General features: G+C 33.8%; 1 protein-coding gene across 2 annotated transcripts in view; it reads left to right on the top strand.

Moving 5' to 3' along the window:
- Positions 1–22,710, top strand: part of LUZP2 (leucine zipper protein 2) — a 562,514-nt gene extending 539,804 nt beyond the window's left edge. For both annotated transcript variants that reach the window (XM_054523770.2, NM_001132557.1), the window contains 2 exon segments: positions 17,332–17,409; positions 18,556–22,710. In XM_054523770.2, coding sequence (XP_054379745.1) covers positions 17,332–17,409; positions 18,556–18,660 — 183 coding nt within the window. In that variant the 3' untranslated portion in view covers positions 18,661–22,710.
- Positions 22,711–23,330: the final 620 nt, after the last annotated feature.

The raw sequence follows: 23,330 nt of genomic DNA, 5'->3' as shown, positions 1-23,330 counted from the left end.
ATTATAAATTTAGTCATCATGCCCTTTTGAAAAAATCATTCTAAATATACTACTTTATTTCCATAAATAATTTCCAAATGGGTTATCTGCACTGAAGTCAAACACATGCATGTATCATAATGAAAACCTTCTGAAGCATTTGAATGCCTTAGTTAGATTAGATGGGCTGATTGATCTGATGTTTCTGCCTTGAGGGGGAAAAAAGAATAAAAGGCGTCCTTCAAGGTAAAAGTTACTCAAGGCAGGATGAATGCTTGATTACTGAGACTATTTTCTTTCCCTGTTAAATCATAAACACAAAAGGAGGAGAGGAAAAGAAACAAAGAACTGGGGGGAAAAACTCCAGCAATAAATTCTATGGCAATGTCAAGATTTTGTAATGATCAGAATTATTATGTTGACCACGGAAGTGTAAACTTAAAATGAATATCAGTGCTTCTATTATGATAGGAATCAAACTATTGGCAATATAAAGAAATTTTGATTGAAGGAAAGGAAAGCTGAAAAAGGGTGGTGAAAGATAGAACCTAAATTGAGCACCTAATATATGCAAGATATTCTATTAGGAACCTTTGTATGTTTTTAAAAAATGTGATCAACTCTTCTGGCATCTGATTGAGGTAGGTATTATTTTGTCTAGCTTACAGGTAAAGAATCAGAACCTCAGTAAGTTGAACTAACTTTCCAAGTTAATACAACGAATGAAGGTAAAAAGAATTTGTCTTCATTCATTAGAGTTGCTATAACAAAATACCATAGACTGGGTGGTTTATAAACAACAGAAAATTTATTTTTCACAGTTCTAGAGGCTAGGGAATCCTCGTTCAAGGCACTGACAGATTTGGCGTTCAGTGAGGCCCACTTGCTTAGGGATAGTCATCTTCTCACTGTAATTTCACATGGCAGAAGAGGTAAGATAATGTCTCTGAAGCCTCTTTTATAAGGGCACCAGTACCATTCATGAGGCTCTACCCTCATGACCTAATCACCTCCCAAGGGCTACAACGCCTTATCCCATTACCTTGTGAGTTAGGATTTCAACGTATAAATTTTGGGGGACATAAATATTCAGATAGAAGCAAAATTCTAACCTAAGATGGACTATCTCCTTATTCACATTGCTGTGATTACCTTTATTATCTCATTTCACTGTGATATAAACATTTTGAAGGTAAATATCATTATCATCATTTAACAAATGAGATAAAATGAGGTTAAATTGGTATTTCCCACTTTGCCATAGGCAAATGCTGTTCTGTGATTAAGTTTTCAACAGTATAAATAAAAAGAAAAGTGATATAGAATAAAAAGCCATATAACAACATATTAGTGGATTTTCCATTAATCTTTTATCTTCTGTCTTATCCTCATCCTCCTCTTTTTCCCATTCCTCTTCTCGTTTCTTCCTCTTCTTTTTTCTATTTCTCCCTCTCTCTGTCTCAGGATAATTTATGTTGTCATTGGATCCTTTGTCTATTTTTCAAATTAAAATTTTTATCTGAAATATTGCTGAAATATAGACATCTATTTTTTGTTGATTTATTTTCTCCAATGTCAAAATTTAACATTGGCAATTTCATTGTTATTGGTGTCTAATTTTATTTTCCAATAAGATATCAAAGGCCAGGAACTTCAATGTTTATGAACTTACTCACATTATCACAAATAATAGGAAACAGAGTTAGGACTCAAATTCATTTGTACATGACTCCAAAGCTTATTCTTCCTGCCTTACTGTGGGACTCCTAATAATGACTAGAGACATCACAGGATTAGAGTCTCCTGCACTACGCTGTGATTGTGTGTTCTTTTGCACACACAGAGATTATGTAATTACCAAGGTTTGTCTCAACTAAATACTTTCGTTGTTACCATGATTGCTTTTGTGGTCATATGATAATATTGTGTCAGTTGGCAGTTTATTGCCAGAAATCACAGAAACAAATAGGTTATTCTAGAGGTGTTGGTGAAGATGTGTATCTGAGAGGCAGTGTTTAATCATTTTAATAGATGTATTTGTGGCTTATCCCACTTTATAATTTACAGACCCAGCTGTGTTTCTCCCTAGGTCTCCTGTATAATTGAATGGGTGAACCGCATATTGAAGCGGTTGAATTTGTGCATGCTTTCCTGATTAATTTGCATATTTTATTACATGAATTTCCAGATCTTGGGTACTTTACTAATTAGGTTGAATTTTACTTAATTGAGATGATGAAGGTATTTTGAAGACTTGTACTACTCTTTGTATTGTTTTAAATAATTCTCCAGACTAATATTTGATATTTTTTCTTTTTTTGACATAAAATGATTCTTTTGAATAATTAATCCATCATTCACTGCAACTTATTATATCTCTATCCATTCTTTCCCAAGTAAAATTATATTCTTTAATTATACATGCATAAAGAGAAATAATATCTGAACTTTTGCTTTAGTTCAAGAAAAAGAATTTGAGTTTGAAATTGATACGGAATGAAGACCTTAAGTTTTTAGGCACTTTTCACATTTAAATGTTATATTTTTATGAACCTGTATATTGCCCTATATGTCAGCTGTACACAGATAAGCAGTTATTATATAGATGGAAATATTCATTGGAAAGTGACGTATCAGTCACACCCCTCAAGAAAAGGGAAAAAGAAGAAAGGAAAAACAAAAAATGAAAAACAGAGGGAAGGGAGAAGAAGAAAAAGGAGGGAGACAGGAGAAAGGAAGGGAAAAAGGGATGGGGAAGAAGGGAGAGGAGGAGGAAGGGAGAGAGAGAGAGAGGTAGAAATAATGGATATAGAAATGATAAAGACGGAAATAGATAGTTACAACAATGGCCAAACAGATAGGTAGGCTTTGTTATTTTGAAACCAACCTCCAGGGCCAAGCACGGTGGCTCGTAATTGTAATCCCAGCACTCTGGGAGGCCTAGGTAGGCAGATCACTTGAGTACAGGAGTTTGAGAACAGCCTGGAAAAACATGTTGAAACTCTGCCTCTATAAAGAATACAAAAAAAGAAAAAAATATCTGCATGTGGTGGCATTTGCCAGTACTCCCAGATACTTGAAGGGCTGAGGTGGGAGGATCACTGGAGCCAGGGAGGTTGAGGCTACAGTGAGCTATCATCATGCCAGTGCACTCAAGCCTATGTGACAGAGCAAGACCCTGTCAGAAAAAAAAGAAAGAAAGAAAGGAAGGAAGGAAGGAAGGAAGGAAGGAAGGAAGGAAGGAAGGAAGGAAGGAAGAAAGGAAGAAAGAAAGACAGGAAGAAAGAAAGGAAGGAAAGGAAACCAACAAAATGTCAAAGCACACCAATAAAGTTGTGTGTCCCTCTACAACTTTATCATTGTGCTATGACATTTGACAATACTGAGTTTAATATATTTTATTTTTGTCAGTTTTATATACATTTCTTGCTTTGTATTAGTGTAATATTATCTATATGATTTCATATTATATGCTACCAGATTAAGCATTTTTATATTAATAAACATTCTAAAAATGTCTTAATTACCACAAAATATTTTATTTTATCATAATTTAGTTAATCAGCATATTTTTGTTTGACCAATATCTTGTTTTATTTCTGTTATACAAATCACCATAATGAATACCTCTTAATGCCCAGTTTCTTTTCTTTTTTTGTTTGTTCATTTACTTTTGTTTTAAATTTTGTATTTTTTTTCAGAGAAAAAATATCCCAAATTAAAATAAAATTGGCCTTCTGTATCCCTGCGTTTTACATCTGTGGATTTAACCAACCATGGATCAAAAATATTTGGAAAAACATACAACAGAAAATAAAACAAAATTTAGTGTAACAACTATTTACATCACATTCCTATTATATTAGGTTCCATAATTAATCTAGAGATGATTTAAAGTATATGGGAGAGCATGTGTAGATTATATATAAATATAACATCATTTTATTTAAGGGACTTGAGCATCCATGGATTTTGGTATCTGTGTGGGATGATGGAAGAAATCTCCAGCTGATATTGAGGGATGTCTGTACACTGAATTGTGAAAATATTTAAAGCCATTTATCCATCTTAATACAATATTTTCCAAAATATCTGTGTGAATATATTTTCACACCAGCATTGTAAAAGAGAGAAAGGGAAAGAGAAGAGAGAGGAGTCTGCTTCAGCATGTTATAGCCAACAGTAAATGTATAGTTTTTGTTTATTGATATGTTTTATAAGAAAAATAGTTTATCATTTTAATTATTATTTATATTTTGTGTAATTAGATCATACCATTTTATTCAGTGTCATGTGGATGGCATAGCATTAATGCAAATGCATCTGAGTAAGTTAATGTAGAACCACATTTCTTCCAAAACTGAATGGACCACATTAATCATTAAACAACCACCATTGGTTAAATATATAATTTCAGAGAGTGGTCCACAATGATAAAAATACATTTGATTTATTGAACATGTAATGTGTATCAGGAGCTTTATTCCAGGTTCTTTGTCTTTATTTAACCCCACAAAAACTCCATGAATACAATTCAGTTTCCCTATTAAATAAATGGTAAACATGAAGAATAGGACAGTCAGACACAGAACAGGTGAAAAAACCAGACTCAATATTAAACTTTCTGAATGCAGATCCTGCACTTCTCACTGCCTAGGGACTCAATTTATCTTCAAATATCTTGTAAGATAAACATTATTACTTCAACTTTATACATTTTAAACATGAAGGAAATGTAGCCTAAATATATTCCCATGTCTCCCTGTTTACAAAGCACATATTCTTTCCACTAGGTTATACATTTTCAATTCACATACCATATAGTTTATTTTATTGTTTCTTATCATTCCACCTGTACTGATTTCCTTGATGAAAAAGAAACATATTATACAATTATTATTTTCTGATAATATCTATATTGGCATTCATATTTAAAACACCATTAATATGCAGTCTACAGAATTATGTTGACATTTAAATAGATGGTTTATATTAAATTATGTATCTACTGCTTTATATTTGCTTGTTAAATATAAATTTCCTGCATGATTAATTTCATTATCTCTTTCTTTATGTGTTAATGATGACTCATAAAATACATGAGCAGCATGTAAACTTCTTTTATTAACTATTCAAATTTTCAACAACTTCTCATGTAGACTTAAAAAAATAAAGCATTATTGTCAAGCATTAGAAGATATACTTAACTTGTGAAACTTGAAAACTAAATTGGCGTACCTACTCTATTTCATAAAATCTCATGGAATTTCAAATTTGGTGTAGGTCTCAGAGGTGACCGAACCCATCCATTTCATGAAAATAGCCTAAGATTGTGGCTGTTTTGGCTTAATATCAACATTTCCAGTTCATTTTATTTTGGACTGTCTCTCAATTTAAGACATGTTGTTCTTTCCATTGTCCCAATCTGCTCTCTCTCTTATCCTAGGCACATCACTCAAGGAACAGAATATGCCTAGCCCTTCTCCCTGCATGATAGCCCTTGAAACATTTGATAGTACGTCTTAATTCTCCATTTGTTGACATTTGTGACTTTGTGAATTTCTAATGTTCATCTGAAAGATAAAAATCTCAAAATCTCGGGATATTGGGATTTAATACGTTAGCATTTAAAACCATAATCATAACCAACTACTCAGACCAATCTCTAAATCAGTGCTTTGTTTGGAGATAACATTGACAGGCATAGTAAAAAAGAGAAACATGTTCTGACATCCTACAAAACATAATTCACTTAGTGAATTCTTTCTTAAATATTTGAGAACAAAATATGCATCTTAAACTATGGGAAAGCTGCTTGAAAGAGCCAAATGTTCTTGTTGTCAATGATGATTTTGGTCATGCATTGTCTCTGGGTTGTCCTCTACCATGTACCTGGGTCCCACAAAGCACCTGGCACACAGTCATCACCTGGTACATCTTTATTAAGGGCCGAGTGAATGAACCTTATTAACATTACCTGCCGTTGTCATAATTGCCTATAACATTAATCCTTATGTTCATCATTATCATTGCTGCTACAATATGTAATACAGAACACAGTGGGTTGAGTGGCACTGAAATAAGTGCATTAAATATATGTCCTTATTTATCCCTTACAAATATTGATGAGCAAACTTGTTCCTCGTTTTAAAAATATGAAAATTGAGATTGAGGAAAATTGAGTCATCCAAGGCCACAAAGCTAGTAGATTTAAGAATTTAAACATTGACTAAACATAGATTCTGTCACCTATGGGGTTTAACCTTATTCTTCTTTGTCATGAAATCTCTTATGTGAAACAGCACTTTTTGTCCGTTTCCAAGAGTCACAATTCCATTTCAGGTTTTGCCAGGAAGAATTAAAAGAATGAAATTTCAATAATTACTCCAGGTAGAGGAATCAGGTAAAGAATATATCAGTGTGACAGAACTTTTTGTGTTTGTGTATGTATTTAACAGTCATAATCAAAAGATAATCTATGAGTCAGAGAAGGTGACAGCAAAGATTCATTATTTTCATGCTCACTCATACACCTTCACTATGATTCATCAAAGTTAATCTGATGACTGAGTTCTATGACACATCTTATTTGTTTAACAAAACAGTCTCCAACCTTCTAATTTCATCCATCTTCTCTGTCTGCCTCTGCACTTACCATGCTTAGCACACAAATGGTAAGAGGAACAACAATGAAAATTTGGCAGAATCTTTTTCATGCTAACCATAAAAACCTTCCAGATTTCCAAATGAGCATTTGTTGGAAGGAGGATTTCTAGGGAAGCTAGTTCAGAGTGTTAAACAACATTTTGTCTTCTCGGGGGATTTTATTTCTTCTATTTTGTGACTGGAACAATCTCCCAACTCTTCCTATTAGTTATGCATTACCAAAGGGCTATTTGAAGATGAGGCAAATTTTCATTCACTCTGGCATTGTCCAGTGATGGTCTCAGTGGAAAGGGGAGGCATGAGAGTTGGTAGTATAAAATGATTGCATAGAGCTTTTCAACACAAGATTTATGATCTTTGGAGATTTATAACTTGAACTGCTTATTAAATGATACGTGGGCGTTTACAAAATAATGTTTTGTGATCGTTTGGAGCATAAACAAGCCTGAGCAAAAAGAGTTAAAGTTGTCCACTTGCTCATCAAGTTTGAAGAATAAGTAAAAACCTATGGCAATGACATTCGCTAAGGGGCTCTAAATGTAGCCATATGATGAGTGATCTTAAGTGTTATTTAGCTAAATTCATGCTTTATTCTATAGGCAATGGGAAATCACATATTTGTGTGGGGGAGATATATTTTCTTGTTTTGTTTAGATTGATTTTTATGCAGTGAGTTAGCATGATAAAATCCATTTTAGGAAGACATTTCCGGAGGCTGATCTGTTTGGGTTGGGAAAAGGTGAGGTTAGAGAGAGTTAAAAGTTTAATTCAACAATCCAGAGATGAAATAAAGGGGTAAATGCCATTATCTCTGAGAGAGAAAGGAAGACTATAACGTGCTGAATTGTTTTCATGAAAAATTGTTTACAGCTTACCCACAAAAAGGTTGTCTGTTTCTGTCATCTGCAAGTTTCATTTTCAAAGCTGACATAGCATGATCCTCAAAATCCTCTGAGTTGAGACATTGAACTTACATATGGCAATTAAAACTACAAAAGGTATCGTCCTTGTTGCTGTTTGTGGTGAGTACCTGTAAAGGGAAAACTCTGAAGGTTTATTAGCCCTTGGGTTGAGATTCATTATCATTAAAGTAATAAAATTATATTTTTGGGATGGGAAGTTAATTATACTCTGATTACATGTAGTGTAGGTTTTAGGCACAGAGAGACGGAGGCATTTTAAAAAGGAACTTTAGAGAAGTGTTTGTTCATATCCTTTGGCCACTTTTTGATGAAGTTGTTTTTTTCTGTAAATTTGTTTAAGTTCTTTTTAGATTATGGATATTAGCCCTTTGTCAGATGAATAGATTGCAAAAATTTTCTCCCATTCTATAGGTTGCCTGTTCACTCTGATGATAGTTTTTTTTTGCTGTGCAGAAGCTCTTTAGTTTCATTAGGTCCCATTTGTCAATTTTGGCTTTTGTTGTCATTGTTTTTGGTGTTTTAGTCATGAAGTCTTTGGCCATGCCTAAGTCCTGAATGGTATGGCCTTTGTTTTCTTCTAGGGTTTTTATGGTTTTAGGTCTTACATTTAAGTTTTTAATCCAAGAAGACATTTATGTGGCCAAGAAACATGTCAAAAATGCTCATCATCATTGGTCATTAGAGAAATGCGAATCAAAACCACAATGGGATACCACCTCATGCCAGTTAGAATGGCAATCTTTAAAAAGTCAGGACACAACAGAGGCTGGAGAGGATATGGAGAAATAGGAACAGATTTACACTGTTGGTGGGAGTGTAAATTAGTTCAACCATTGTGAAAGACAGTGTGGAGATTCCTCAAGGATCTAGAACTAGAAATATCATTTGACCCAGTAATCCCATTACTGAGTATGTACCCAAAGGATTATAAATCATTCTGCTATAAAGACACATGCACACATATGCTTATTGCAGCACTGTTCTCAGTAGCAAAGTCTTAGAACCAACCCAAATGTCCATCAATGATAGACTGGATTAAGGAAATGTGGCACATATACACCATGGAATTCTATGCAGTCATAAAAAAGGATGAGTTCATGTCCTTTGCAGGAACATGGATGAAGCTGGAAACCATCATTCTCAGCAAACTATCACAAGGACAGAAAGTCAAACACCACGTTCTCACTCATAAGTGGAAGTTGAACAATGAGAACACATGGACACAGGGAGGGGAACATCACACACTGGGGGCCTATTGGGGGCTGGGGTCTAGTGGGGAGGGATAGCATTAGGAGAAATACTTAATGTAGATGATGACTTTATGGGTGCAGCAAACCACAATGGCACGTGTATACCTATGTAACAAACGTGGACATTCTGTACATGTATCCCAGAAGTTAAAGTATGATAAAAAATAAAATATAATAAAATAAAATAAAAAGGGACTTTTATGTATTTTTCTTTCAGTTTTATAATTTAATTTAGTAATAGAGTCATGAAATAAACTTTGGAACTATAACTCCAAATATTTGAGTATTGAAACCTAACTTCTAACAAATGTTGCCAAGTTTCAACTTCTTGTCAGCCATATGAGAGAAGAAAAATGGTGCTGCCTTGACAAGTTCTGGAAGTGAGAGAGGGATTCTTATAAAAATCATATAGATTACAAATCTTTCACTGGAGGAAGAGTCATACTGATGACATATTTGAACAAGTATTGTATGTAATGATCGCTGTAGAGTGCTGTTCATAAATCTCTTTAGATTCCAACATAGAGAACGCATTGACTTCTTAGAAACGTAGACATGTTACTGCAGGATATTTACAATGTAATTGTCACTTAATAACTGCCAGATTCAGTATAAACATCTCTGCTTGAGCTACCTCAGAGTTCTTGAACTGTACCTACTCTAATCATCTCAGTATTTCCCATCTCAGCTTACCTCACAACTGCTACCTTTGATGCATCCCCCTCACTTACAGAATGTTTACTTCTGCTTTTTTGTCCTCATGACTGTATCTCAAAAAGCTTTATTCATCGCTCAAACCTCAGTTCAACCTTCATGAAGAAATCGATTGCCCTAATTAGCCATGAGTGATATTCTTCTTCTTTTCTGGATAATACAGCTCACTGATTCATCAGGCCCAAATGTGTACCAACCATTTACTTAGGGATCTTGGTAGTATATTGCAAAAAGCATTAATATTATGAGAAACGTTTTTTGGTTTTGTCACAAATTGTGTTGTTACCTGAGACTGCAACATGTGAGGTGCTATCAAAATCTAAAATATTATATAGTTAAATAATAAAATGGAAGAAAGAAATATAAATCTTTGAATGATCCCAAATTTGCAGCAAGAGACTTTGCCTCAATTGCAACAGCAATAACTTTATGACCTTGAGGATGTTATGTAGATCTGTTGATCTTGTTGTCCTCATTTGTAAAAAAGATAAAAATATCTGAGTATTGTTATGAGGATTGAATCACATGAAATATACATCAAATCAATTTCAGCATCTGGTACATAACAGATACCTGGTAAGTTATAGTGTACTAATTCATAAATTAACATTTCTTTATTTTCAATTTTCAAACCCCAGCTACACATACAACACCTGGAAATAATAACAGTTTTGATCATTTGAGCATGTTTTCCCAGTGAGTAATACACTGTATGTGTGTGTGGGTGTATAAACTAATATATACATAAAATAGCAGAAAATATATATTCTGAAAAAAATTAACAAAAGGAAAATAAAAAGTGACAGGATATACATGTCTATATTTCAATATTCAGTAGTTTCAATTCATTTTTATCAACTTATTCACTTATTATATCATATAGCTGGCAAACAATTATACTTGGAATGAAATAAAACATTAGTTCTTTAGTTGATTATACTATAAATTTTTTCTTCAATTTATAATTTTTTGCAGGAATTTCTTTTTTTTTTTAATTTGTTGTTAGGAACTCTTATGTGAAACATCAAGGACGTTTCTTGACATGTGGCCATCTGAATGAGTGCAGTGGTGTCAAATCTTGTGTTAATTGCTTACTTCTTATTTATTTAAATAAATACATGAGCATTAACAGTTCTATTATTTTCTTTCTGTCATCCCTGTAATATGTGTTTGCATACCTATGCAAACATCCAAATGGGAGTCTACTCATTTAGGGATTGAGCTGAGTGAGGACTAAAGAGATTAGATAATAAAACCTTAAGTTGGGGACACTAAGAAACACAGAATTTTAAGAAATGAAAGAGTCAGCAGTATACATAGCAAAAAGAAGTTAAGGAGAAAGACAAATGGGGAAAAGATTTACTTATCCTTTCACCTAAATTTATCTTTATATTATGTTCACAAAATTATTTAAGTATTACCCATCCCCCAGAATTGTATTTATTTACAAATTATCTAGCGTCCACCTTCAAAAAATGTGGAGCCAGTAAATAGACTACAGTTTAATAATCAAAGCAAAGGCAAAGCAAAGATAAGATATTTATTATCTTGTCAGGTTCAACTGACAAACCAGGCCCATCTAGGTAATCTCCATTTCTATTAACTGAAAGCCAACCAACTACCTGATCATAGGAGTTATATTCCATCACATTCATAGGGTCTGCCTGTGAGAACCTATCAAGAGGAGGGTGTTATATAAGGTTTGCACACCAGTAGGTGAGAAACTTGGGGACCATCTTAGAATCCTGCCTGTCAAAATATCCCAGTTAAGTCCCTAACTAGCATTTGAAATTTTTAGAATATGTGTTGTAAAATAATTGTTTTTCCATAGATTAAAACATTTAAAGATCATATGCTTCAGATACATAATAAGTTCATATATAAGTTTGATAAAATGGCATTGTGAATGACTATGTATGGTGTGTGTGTGTGTGTGTGTGTGTGTTACTGAAGGCTAAAATTATAAATTGCATGACAAAACAAAAAAGAAAAAACTTTCCTGTTGCCCTTCAAACTTTCCTATTGCCCTTCAGTTCACATCTTGGAAAGCTTTCCTTCTTTGAATCACCTTTAGCTGTGACCTTGAAATTTTTTCTTGTGGCAGGGTCCAAAAATTCCACAGATGAAAAACAGAGCCCTATTCATGTAAACTGACATGAAACCATTCATGTAAAGCAGATGTGTATACCTTACGCTTTCAGCACAATTAACAATGGCCATGTCATGCAATTTTGTAAATTATAAATCTACTGAGGTGTGATCAATGTGTTTTATGAAACATACCTCTTTGTATCTTGATATCACTTAACACAGTTCTAATCTATAATAAACATGTAAACAGCAATTAAGTTGAAACAGAATTACCATCCTTAATTTATTTCACATATATTTATATGTCTATTTTATGTGTTAAATCACACATGATGAAAAAGCATATAAAGTTAAAAGTAATGGAAAGAAAAAAATATAACTGGTTTTAGGCACCTGAAATAATTAAACAAATGATTCTTGTGCATCTGAACTATGTCATGCAAATACAGTAAGCATATTTATTTTATGTTTTAAAATGTATAGAAATTGTCTGTGATGGATATTAATATCCTTATTTTTAGTTGATGAAATTAAAGCCCAAGGATATTGTGGAACTTCCCCTGATAGATAATTAGTAGGTGAAAGAACTGGGACTTGAACATAGATATGCCTGATCTCAAAGCCTGCGCTATCATCTTACAGAGGTTGCCACTGGATGTGACCTGCAGGCACTTTCCATCATTACACTTAAATCTCTCTGATACTCTTTTTAATATGTTCTTGTTTATGTATGTATTTATGCTTTCTCCACTAGCATATAACCTCCACTGACATCAAAGTCCTTGACTTTTTTTTATTGTTCTATTTTCAGTCAGTGCCTGGCTCATAATAGACAATCAGTAAATATTTGTGAAATGAATGATTAAAGTATGGAACTATTTTTGAAGCACAATTTGGCTTTTAGTGTTGAGGCAATTTAAGGATAAAAAAGGTAATTTATTAGATTGTCTAGATTTCATTTGTGTGGCCAAAAAGGGAAAAACAAAAATACATTTGCAGAAGCAAAAGTTATTGCAATAGTTTTCTATAAAATTATATTTACTCTTTAGATAACATTGGTTACTCTCTTTAGATCTTAGCCATAGTTGCAGTAAGTGCCTGTTTTCTCTCAGTGAGCCCACCTCTTACCCTGTAATGTAGTGTAGCTTTTTTAAATGAAGAGGTTTTCTTTAAGAATTAAATTATGTTGTTTCCAAGGGAGCTTCCCTAGAATTAAGCCCATTGGTTTAATTCTATATTCAGTGATTACCATTATAACCCCAATGTTTTATTGGATAAATCTTTAAATATATAAACACAATTTGGTGTCATCTTGAAACCTATATTTTCTCAAGTATTTTTTCTTTCCAAAGCAAAACATGAATATAGACAATTTGTTGCAGAATCAGGAGGACCAGAGAGACCTTGGGGTACAGCAGGATCTTTATTGAGTTCACTCACACCCAGAGGACTTAACATACAAACACTGGGCTCAAAACAAAGACAGTACTTGACTTTTAGACACACTTTAAAAAGGGAGTGGGCTAGCTTGAAGCAAGCTTACAGTTACAGTGGTGCAAAAACAAGGGTACAGAGGCAGAACAATTAATTAAATTGTTACAGGTTCATAACTAAGGATTACACTTGACCATTGCCAAGCAACCCAGATGTCTGTTATCTAGGTTTTGCTTTAAAGAGCCTTGCACTGGTTTATCTTATAACCTTCACTATGGTGCCTAGACAGCTGTAGTTCAGGCCCGCTCAGGCTTCTTATGACCTTCACTGTACTTTTTAGATAAAACAGAATACTTGAAGTTACTAGTTACAGAGAACAAGAATCTATAAACTCATATTATAAAACAAAGGAAAATTTGGTTTTCTTCTCCGTATGTGGAGGGAGTGCTGGGAGAGTCTCCGGAGCACATTCCTTTGTTTTCCTGGCTTCTTAGATAGTATTATCAAGATGTTCCCTGGGTCTGGGCTGTGCCCGTTGCTGCCTCTGGGACAAGTTTGCCTAATACAGGAAAGCTTATTTCTCTTTTTAATTTTATTTTTTTCTTTCTTTAATTTCCTGCCTAAAATTTTTGTTATGTTTTACCTTTATTGTTAAAAAAGGAGCATTAGTAAGAAATATTTTTGCAGCCCCTCTACTCAGCACTTTCTTCATTTCCTTTCCTTCTCTTCTCTCTACCTTTCCTCTTATTTTTCTATGTTTGGTAATTGCATCACTGTTGATTCTGTGACATAAAATAATGTCAGTGTCAACTGATCATAAATACTGTTTTGTAACCATTAATGATAGTAATAACAATAATCAAAGGAGGAGAAAGAAAAAAGGAATGATCACTATTTGTTAATCTATGCTGAATAACTGTTTATGTTTTCTAATTTTACCCTTAAATTAATTCCATAAAGAAGCAGACCCATTTTACAGCCAAAGAACCCGAAGCCCAGAGAAAAATAACTTGATCAAGGTCATCAATGGCTAAGTATCAGAGCTAAAACATAAAACAAAGTCTATTTCACTCCAAAGCACTTTTAACCAATAGTCAAAACTACCTTTATACTACAGTATTGGAAATGGGTCAAATTTGTCTTGCCTTCCTTCACAACAGTTCTCTGGAATTTTTGATGGTCTGTGTCCTGTTTGCAACAGAGTGAGGGAACTCTATGAGAAACCCATCCTTTGTGTCTCATCAAATTGAGCTCTATTTCAGCAAAGGCTATAAGTTTAGTAAAAGGCTTTATTCAAGCACAAAACCTATTCAGTATAGTAATGTGGCCTTATCTCTGGTGCCTCTCTGAGACTCACTAACAATTTTATGAACCATCTTATGAAATTTCCACAATGCCTGTGAAGCACAGAAAGAGTAAATTTAAAGATACTATTCATTGTAAAATAAAAGTATCAGAAAAAGCTACAGCTGCCTTCTAGCCATAGAACATTTTCTTTAATGTTGAAATGTAGTAAGTTTTCATTATTCAGATGATCAAAGGCTTATCTCAAATAGTTGGTTGTGCTAGCATTAATGAAATATATTGCATAGCAAATCCCATAGTGTTTTCCTCATGACAATGACCTCAAGTGAAGCTTTACACATAAAGAATTTTAGGTCAAAGATATTCAAGATATCTGTACATTATATCTCCTTCTTAGAGATTTATAACATATTGTGCATTATGAAGTGAATATCAAATTTCATAGGTACATTTGAATTGCTAGCATGCTGATTAAAAATGCAAACCCCATATTTATAGGACAGAATTATCACCCTGGAGTGTTTTTTTAGCAGTCACCTCCTGTAATTATGTGATCAGATCATTCAAGATCAAAACTTTAAGATATTGTATAAGGTTTCTGAGAAGAACTACAATAAATACAACTGTTGAACGTTGAAATCAATTTTTCCCTAAACTTAAATGACATGAACTCCACTCTTACCAAATGCATTTTGGGAAATCCTACACTATGCAAATTACTTTCTGTATGAACCACATTTTTTGAGCTTGATTTCTTACAATTAGTTAATTTTTCAAAGGGTAAATGCAAGAATAATAAAAACAACAGCCAGTTGGTTTATTAGAGCAAAACAGAGTGATTATAATATTTCCAGAGAAATGTGAGGTTCCAATTACAAATCATACAACAAGAAATTTTTCCTTAGGCAATGTAGAAGATTCCTCTATGTATATAAAGGAATACATAGTATTAGTATTTAGAATACTTAAAAAGTATTTAGAATTAGGTAGTTAAGAATTCAGCTATTGATTTTTAGTCTTATAGTGACAATCTCTCTTTTTCTGTATACCGTAGGCTTATTTAGAAGAACCAATTGTGTATAAATTGTGCCTAAATGTGGCCATACAAAGAAAGCAGGCATTTATGAAAATTCTAAAGTATTGAACTATTTCATGGCCAATATTTTTAAATTATTTATTATTTATTTAGAGATTATATATTGACCACTTTTTGGTAGGCATCTAGCTGTGATCTAGTGGAGATAAATGTTGCCCCTGTCTTAAAGTTATTCACAATATATTGGGGAGGCAGGCATGATTACACATATAAAAACAATGGTAAGTGTTAAAGTTGTTATAAGCATTACCTTTAGTGCAGGGAAGGGTGACTGAGTCTGTCTAGTAGTAGAAAAGATAAAATATGGCAGAAATGAGTAGCTGGTTTTCAGGGGCCTGCAGTGAAGGAAGTGGGGTAGCACACACATGGGCGGAGAAATATACAGATACATGGTTTGTGTTCATTTAAGAGCAATAGGTGTGAGAACAGAGGGAGCATAAAAAATAACCTTTAAAAGCTGAATTAGAGTAGGTTTAATCTCCTATAAACCTGTTTATTTATCTTCTACTCAGAATTTTTGGAGTTTAAAGTCAACTTAGCTCTCTATCCCCTGGTTCATCATTTGGAAATAAACTTATTTTTTTGATGTCAGTGGGTCAGTGGTCATGAATTTTATATATAATTATATATAAATATAATAATTATATATATCCTTTTTTGAGACAGGATCTCACTCTGTAGCCTAGGTTGGAGTGCAGTGGCATGATCACAGCTCATTGCAGCCTCAACCTCCTGGGCACTTCAGAAGGTGATCTTCCCACTTCAGCCTCCCAGGTAGCTGGGACCACAGGCATGTGCCACCACACCCAGCTGCTTTTGTTTTTGTTTTTGTAAGGAGAATGTGTCACCATGTTGCCCAGGCTGGTCTCAAACTCCTGGGCTTAAGCAATCCACCCACTTCAGCCTTGCAAAGTGCTGTGATTACAAGTGTGAGCCATTTCACCTGGCCTAATGTTCACAAATTATTCAACTCTTAGGCTCTGTCTTGCACGTGGAAAAGATTATGAGAAATATAACAAATGCACACACAAATGCAGATTCTTACACTACATATGTTGCTGTTAATTTAAAAGTATGTATATAATAAAGAAGAAAGACAGGAAGAGAGGAAGGAGGAAAAGTATCAGTAAGTAAAAAAAGAAAGGGAGGAAGGAAGAGAGGAGGGATGGAGGGAAGGAGGAAGGGAGGGAGGAAGAGAAAGAAGAGGGAAGGAAGGAAGGAAGGAAGGGAGGGAGGAAGGGAAAAAGAGGGAGGGAAGGAAGGAAGGGAGGGAGGGAAGAAGGAGGGAGGGAAGGAGGATTGAATATTTTAACCCTGGTTAAAATGGAAGTGAAGTCCAAGTGGAATCCTTTTTTTTTTTTTTTTTTTTTAATTTATTTTTTTTCCATTGCTAACACTTCATCATCCTTTAAACTGGTGAAGCTTATAAGTAAGATCAGATATTCTGGCCAGTAAAATGACTGAGATCTTAGTTCCAGAAATATTATCTTTTAAAAAAGATACTGAGGATTTTATGCAAGACAGATTGGTGGTCATATTACATTGCTTTCTAGCTTGATAGTTTTATAATCTTTTATTTCTTTTTAAATGTTTTACAGGAAAATAATTTTCCATTGGAATTGTACTTCTTTGTAGTAGCTGACTGCCATAAGCACCGTTGTGATCCCCAAACCAGTCACGAATGTTTGCTCTTTCCTTGAAATCCCACTGCTGTGGTGGTGATTTTTGTCCCTAGCTTTTGACTTTTCAGTGTGGATCAAAGTGATAGAATCTTCTCAACAGGAAGAATTCAAGAGAGTGTTTCTAACCACCCCCCCCATCCCACTTTCTTTATTTAACTTCATTGATGTATTTTCAATTGCTGCTTTTGTAGGAGGGCAGAACCTGTTCAATCAAGCACAAAGAAAGTCCCCCAAGTAATGCCACTGCAGAAACCAAGCCTATCCCACAGGTATGTGTTTGTTTTATTTTGATTATGTCAAAAAGCACTTATTGGATCCATTGTATTTATTTATTTATTTTTATTTATTTATATTATTTTTAATTTTTATTTTTTTTTTTGAGACAGAGTCTCGCTCTATCTCCCAGGCTGGAGTGCAGTGGCACAATCTCGGCTCACTGCAAACTCCACCTCCTGGGCTCACGTCATTCTCCTGCCTCAGCCTCCCGAGTAGCTGGGACTACAGGTGCCCGCCACCATGCCCAAATTTTTTGTATTTTTAGTAGAGACGGGGTTTCACCGTGTTAGCCAGGATGGTCTCGATCTCCTGACCTCGTGATCCTCCCACCTCAGCCTCCCAAAGCGCTGGATTACAGGCGTGAGCCACCACACCTGGCCGGATCCATGGTATTTAACACTCTTCTCTCTTGCTCTAGCTGGGGCAGGATGTTGTACTTGCTAGTACTATATATAAAGCCATGGTGCCCCTGGGCTTTTCCAAGGCTGCTCTGCTTTCTACTAAGCTTTTGGCTTGACTATATGAGGCCCTCAGAAGGTCAAGGGTGAGGGGAGTTCTCCCTCACTTGCACCCTCCCTCTCACAGACCAGGAAACAAAACAAAAATAAACACGAATGATCAAACAGGCATGTATTTCTTTTTGTACAAAGGAGACTAAAGAGGATTTGAGGAAGCAGAGGAGGTGAAAAGAAGTACATATTGCTTACAAGAACAAACAAAATAAACACAAGTCAAGAGCTTAATTCTGAATTTTTATTTGTACTGTATTATACTTGACCAAAAATATTGTATCATTGACATTCTTAATATTTATTTCACTAAATACTGAAATGTGGAGTTAGATTTAACTTATTTTCAAACTTTGAATTAGATTAAACAGAATTGAATGGTTTGGGCAAAGTTTTTTCAAAATAGTTTTTGAAATGTTTTGCTGTTTATAGACAAAATATTGTTAGGTACTTTTGTGAAATATAATTAACATCTTCACATTTGTTTCATTTCTGTCCAGTGTTCATTTTCTCTAAGATATTTGTTGAGATCTATGAATTTCCATTCTTATTCTGTTAGACTTTTCAATTTTTACCTTAAAATGTGTTTATTTTGATTCTTCGAATTGTCTTTTCTGTATTGTTTAACAGAAATTGCAAATGCCTCCTTGCTCTGAATGTGAGGTGAAAAAAGCCCCAGAAAAACCATTGACCAGCTTTGAAGGGATGGCAGCTAGAGAAGAAAAAATATTGTAAATACTAAGAAACTGTGTTAAAAATGTCCATTTGCTATTGTCTTCATACTCTTTTTAGACCACAAGCTTGATGGAAATGCTAAGTTTCTAAAGCATGCAACTTTTTCACAATTTTATGTAACTTTATAAAGTAGCCTACACATTTTCAAAGATTCCAGACCAATTATAATCCTTAAGCAATAACCTCATTGAATTGAATACCCACAGTCAGAAATATTTTGTTGTCAACAGTAAATTGCCCCATATAAATTGGTCTGGTTTAACTCAAATGCTATCTAACATGTAATTCTCCCAGTTCATTTGGATATCTAGTACTTCTATGATATAGTTGTCAAAATCAACTGGAGGATAATAAAATATTGTGGGTTCTCAGCATTCTTAGAATCCAAATTACAACCATGTCAGTAAGGGTTTGGTCCACATGAGCCAACCTAAATACGTTGTTTTAGTATTCAGGAAAAAACCTGAAGTCATTTTCCTCAAGGTTGGAATTTGTGCCAACCTAAATACGTTGTTTCTTTGATGGTGTTTATTGCTATTGGTATTATTTTGAACTAATAACAATTATTTCATCTAAATAATGCTAAGACAATTCTGTCAAGAATTTTGTCAGCTAACATAATTCATTAAGTATGTTTGGCATCATGTGGACAAAATATTTGGATGAATAACTAAATTTCTGACACAGTTAAATATTTTGGCATTCTATAGACACATCTCCGATGTATGTCTACTGGAATTACTCCAAGTTAATAACCAAGTTTTCTGAAATACTTGGCAGGATTTTTGGTATGAAGTTGGGTAGTGGAATAGGGAATGAAGAGTGAGTTCTAAAATACAAATATGAAAGCAGGCAATATATATTACAAAACAGGGGTTTGATGAAAGTACAACAGCCATGTTGATTCAATAAACCCAGGTACATATTTTTTGAAAACCAATGTGTTATTGAAACAAATCAATGGCAGTGTTAATCCGTAAGAGTTCTGATTTTCTATAGGAATATCACTAATCAAATAAATGCACTCATGAATAATTGGAACATAGCTCACAAGTAAGAGGAATTGACCCTTGAATAATTCTCTGATTAATAGGTTCCATAGGGTATTCAAACTTGCAGACTCAGTTAATGACTACAGTTAAGTTGTCTGGACTGAAAAGTCATTTCTTTTGTTTAGAACCTTTTTGCAACTGTAGAAAGCATATTAAACCATTGATTTTACAGGATGGATCTGTCAAGCCACAACATATACATTTGGATCAGTGTATCTTAGGAGATAGTTAAAAAATGTATATTAAAGGAAATCTGTAATCAATAGATGAACTTTAAATTCTGAGATTTAATGGCATACCTCTGATCAAAATGGCATATTTAAAGAAATGTAAAGATTTGGAGAATTGGAAAATATCATTAGCTGTAAAAGTAATATTATAGTATATTTATATAGCACTTCTATTTTCAGAAAAGTTAAGTGTCATTCATTAGCACAGACAGATCCCAATCACAATGGTTCAACTTAACGATTTTGGGATGATTCTGTGAAATCTTCATAATTTCTACATACTTTGAATTTTGAATTTTGTCATTTTTTGGAGGGCTAGTGATACATGGTCCATGAGATATTCAACATTTTATCATAAAATAGGGTTTGTGTTAGACAATTTGCCCAACTGTAGGATGAGGTATATGTTCTGAGCACATTTAAGCAGGTTTAAGTTAGGGTGGGCTATGATTTTCCATAGGTTAGGTATCTTAAATGCATTTTAGACTTACAATGTTTTCAACTTTTGATTTGTTTATCTGTATGTAACCCTATTGTAAGTCAAGGGGCATTTATATTTTTCATAAAACCGGCTGCCCAAGGAAAAAAGATAATTAGCTTTATGGATGATCTATAGAGCTTTCAGATGAAGTGACCAGGATAAAATAAAAGATCAAGGTCTGAGGTTTCTGCTCACTCCCTCATATTTCTAAAAATAATTTAATTATACAAACTAGAATACTGCTAGTCTCCCAAGTCCTGTTCCTTGTTATTTTCCCACTGTACTCAGTGGCCCTAACCATCTCCATAGGTTCATGACAGGGAAGCAGATCATTTAGTTTTAATTTATGTTCAGTCTCCCACCTCCACCCTGGGGTCCAACTTCCCTCGTAGGACCTGCAGGTCCTATGGAAAGTTATTCACCATGTCATCTAGCACAGCATGTTTTGAAGCATCTTTGGAATGAAAAGAAAAGGAGAATCAGGCTGTTACTTTCTGAAATTGTTATGAGAGATAACATGTTGAAAGGTAAGAGCGCAGGTTGATATTTATCCTGTTTTTATCAAGCTTCATTTTAAAGTTGTTTGTGTTCTGTATATTCTAAGTTATTTTTATTAATTCCTGGCTTGATCAAGTGGGCTTTGGATCCATATGATTTTTATTTTATTTTATTTTATTTTTTTAAATTTTTTTTCTGAGATGAAATCTCGCTCTTGTTGCCCAGTCTGGAGCACAATGGCGCAATCTCGGCTCACTGCAACTCTGCCTCCCAGGTTCAAGTGATTCTCCTGCCTAAGCTTCCCAAGTAGCTGGGATTACAGGTACCTGCCACCATGCCCGGCTAATTTTTATATTTTTAGTAGAGACAGGGTTTCACCATGTTGGCCAAGCTGGTCTCGAACTCCTGACCTCAGGCAATCCACCTGCCTCAGCCTCCTCCCAAAGTGCTGGGATTATAGGTGTGAGCCACCGTGCCCAGCCGGTGTATATTTTTCCTGTAAATATATATGGCAGTACACATCCAGCAAGGTTTACTGTGTTATATTCATTGCATCATTTGTTTAAAAAAAAAAGAAACTTGTAGCAGGAGACCTTTAAAAATATTTTTAGGAGTTCTTTTTAATAGCTAAGTTTGAGACTCTTTTTTAGTAAGTTCTGTGACTACCTTAATGAATGCATTTTATTTATCTCAATTTTTATTTGCTTTAAAATAGAATCAGATAAGTTTAAAATGTTTCTCTTACATTTGTGAATTTGTCTACGAGAGAGGGGCCATTTCTTACATATTTTAATTAACAACTAAATAAACAGACATTGTTTTAAGGGAATTAACACTTAAATCCCAACCATCCTCATATAGAATAAAATATCAACCTAAATGTTGACTATAGATAGTATAATCCTATTATGTACCTGTAATGATAAGCAGTGAAAGATTACTTACATTTTGAAAAATATGGAATTGATTCTTATCAAGAAAAAAGATATTTTCCAACAGAGTAACTTATTTTAATAGAGGTACAACCAGAACCAACAATAATTGTATTTCTCTATAGTTATTTTAAAATAGTAATCAATGCTATGTATTTGATGTATATGTTTCTAAGTTAGAAATTTCTTTTGGCTTTGTGTTTTCTTTTATGTGCATTAAATATGTAAACTGAACCCATTCCTAAAATGCATTAAACTTAAATGAATGCTGTGTCTATCCAATGCCAAAATGCTCAGAAGAAAAGTGAATAATTCAGTCATTCATCCGGATGTGGTTTTCTGTGTAATCTCAAATATGTGAATATTGAAAAAACTAGGTGGCTAACTTTTTTTCATTCATTATGCAAATGTTTAGCATCATAGTGCTGTTTCAGATACAGATCTGTTTCATAAAATATCCTCAATTACAAGTCTAAGACAGTTATATGTAAAGAAAATGTACTATTTTAGATGAACAATGTGGATAGCTGAACTAAAACGATATTTGTGAACTTTGCTATAATGAAATCTTTTATTTTTATAGCTCAGGTATTGTAATTAGCACTAATTGCAGCAGAGACTGAAATAATTATTGACACCATAGAGTACCATAGAGTACGTTGAACTGGCCAGACCTAGAGAGTGAAGAAAACACATGCTGTTTACTTAGGAGACATTTTCTTAGTCGTGTGTATAGTCCTAAATTTCCCCAAACTATGTGTTCATTTGGATTGTGTTATATAATAACAGTAGAACGATGAAAAATAAAAAATGCTGAAAGATGGCCTATTTTTGTTCAATAAAGATTGTTACAAGAATACAATGTATACTATCTTACATAAACTAATTGAAAAAGCAGATATGAACATTAAAAATGGTACTTGCCTCCGTGTATCACAATCTAAGAACTTTTCTTAAATAACATCTTGAAATTTTCTTTAATCTTTCTTTGCCAATGCCCCCAAAATCTTTTATTTTGCAGGTGCTTTCTTTAAAAAAAAAATAGAGTTCCACTGTGACAGGGATTTTGTCTTTTTTTAATTTAAATTTTTATTTTTAATTTATGAATTATTATTGTGATGTGTAATAGGTATAATGTGATCTATCTCTATATATGAACACACATGTAGTGGAATGATTATATCAAGCTAATTAACATATCCATCACCTCACAAATTAATCTCAAGTGCTTAGAGCTAGCTGCCTCATAGAAGATGCTCAAACATTTGTTGAATAAATTAATTTAGATGCTGAAGGAGCAAGGGAACAAGCAGGGGAGCAGCAAGGGAGCATGTATTGGCATGAGAACAGAGAACCATAACCAAAAATAAGCATTTTGTTTTGTTTGTTGTTTTGTTTTGTTCTTAGACTATCTTTTTTTTTTTACTTTTTCTTTCTTTTTTTCTAAAAGCTTTAACAATAGGCCTGTGGCTGGGAT

The sequence above is a fragment of the Pongo abelii genome, chromosome 9, assembly GCF_028885655.2.
Source record: "Pongo abelii isolate AG06213 chromosome 9, NHGRI_mPonAbe1-v2.0_pri, whole genome shotgun sequence".
NCBI classification, from domain to species: domain Eukaryota; kingdom Metazoa; phylum Chordata; class Mammalia; order Primates; family Hominidae; genus Pongo; species Pongo abelii.
This window is presented reverse-complemented; position numbering and strand designations above follow the sequence as displayed.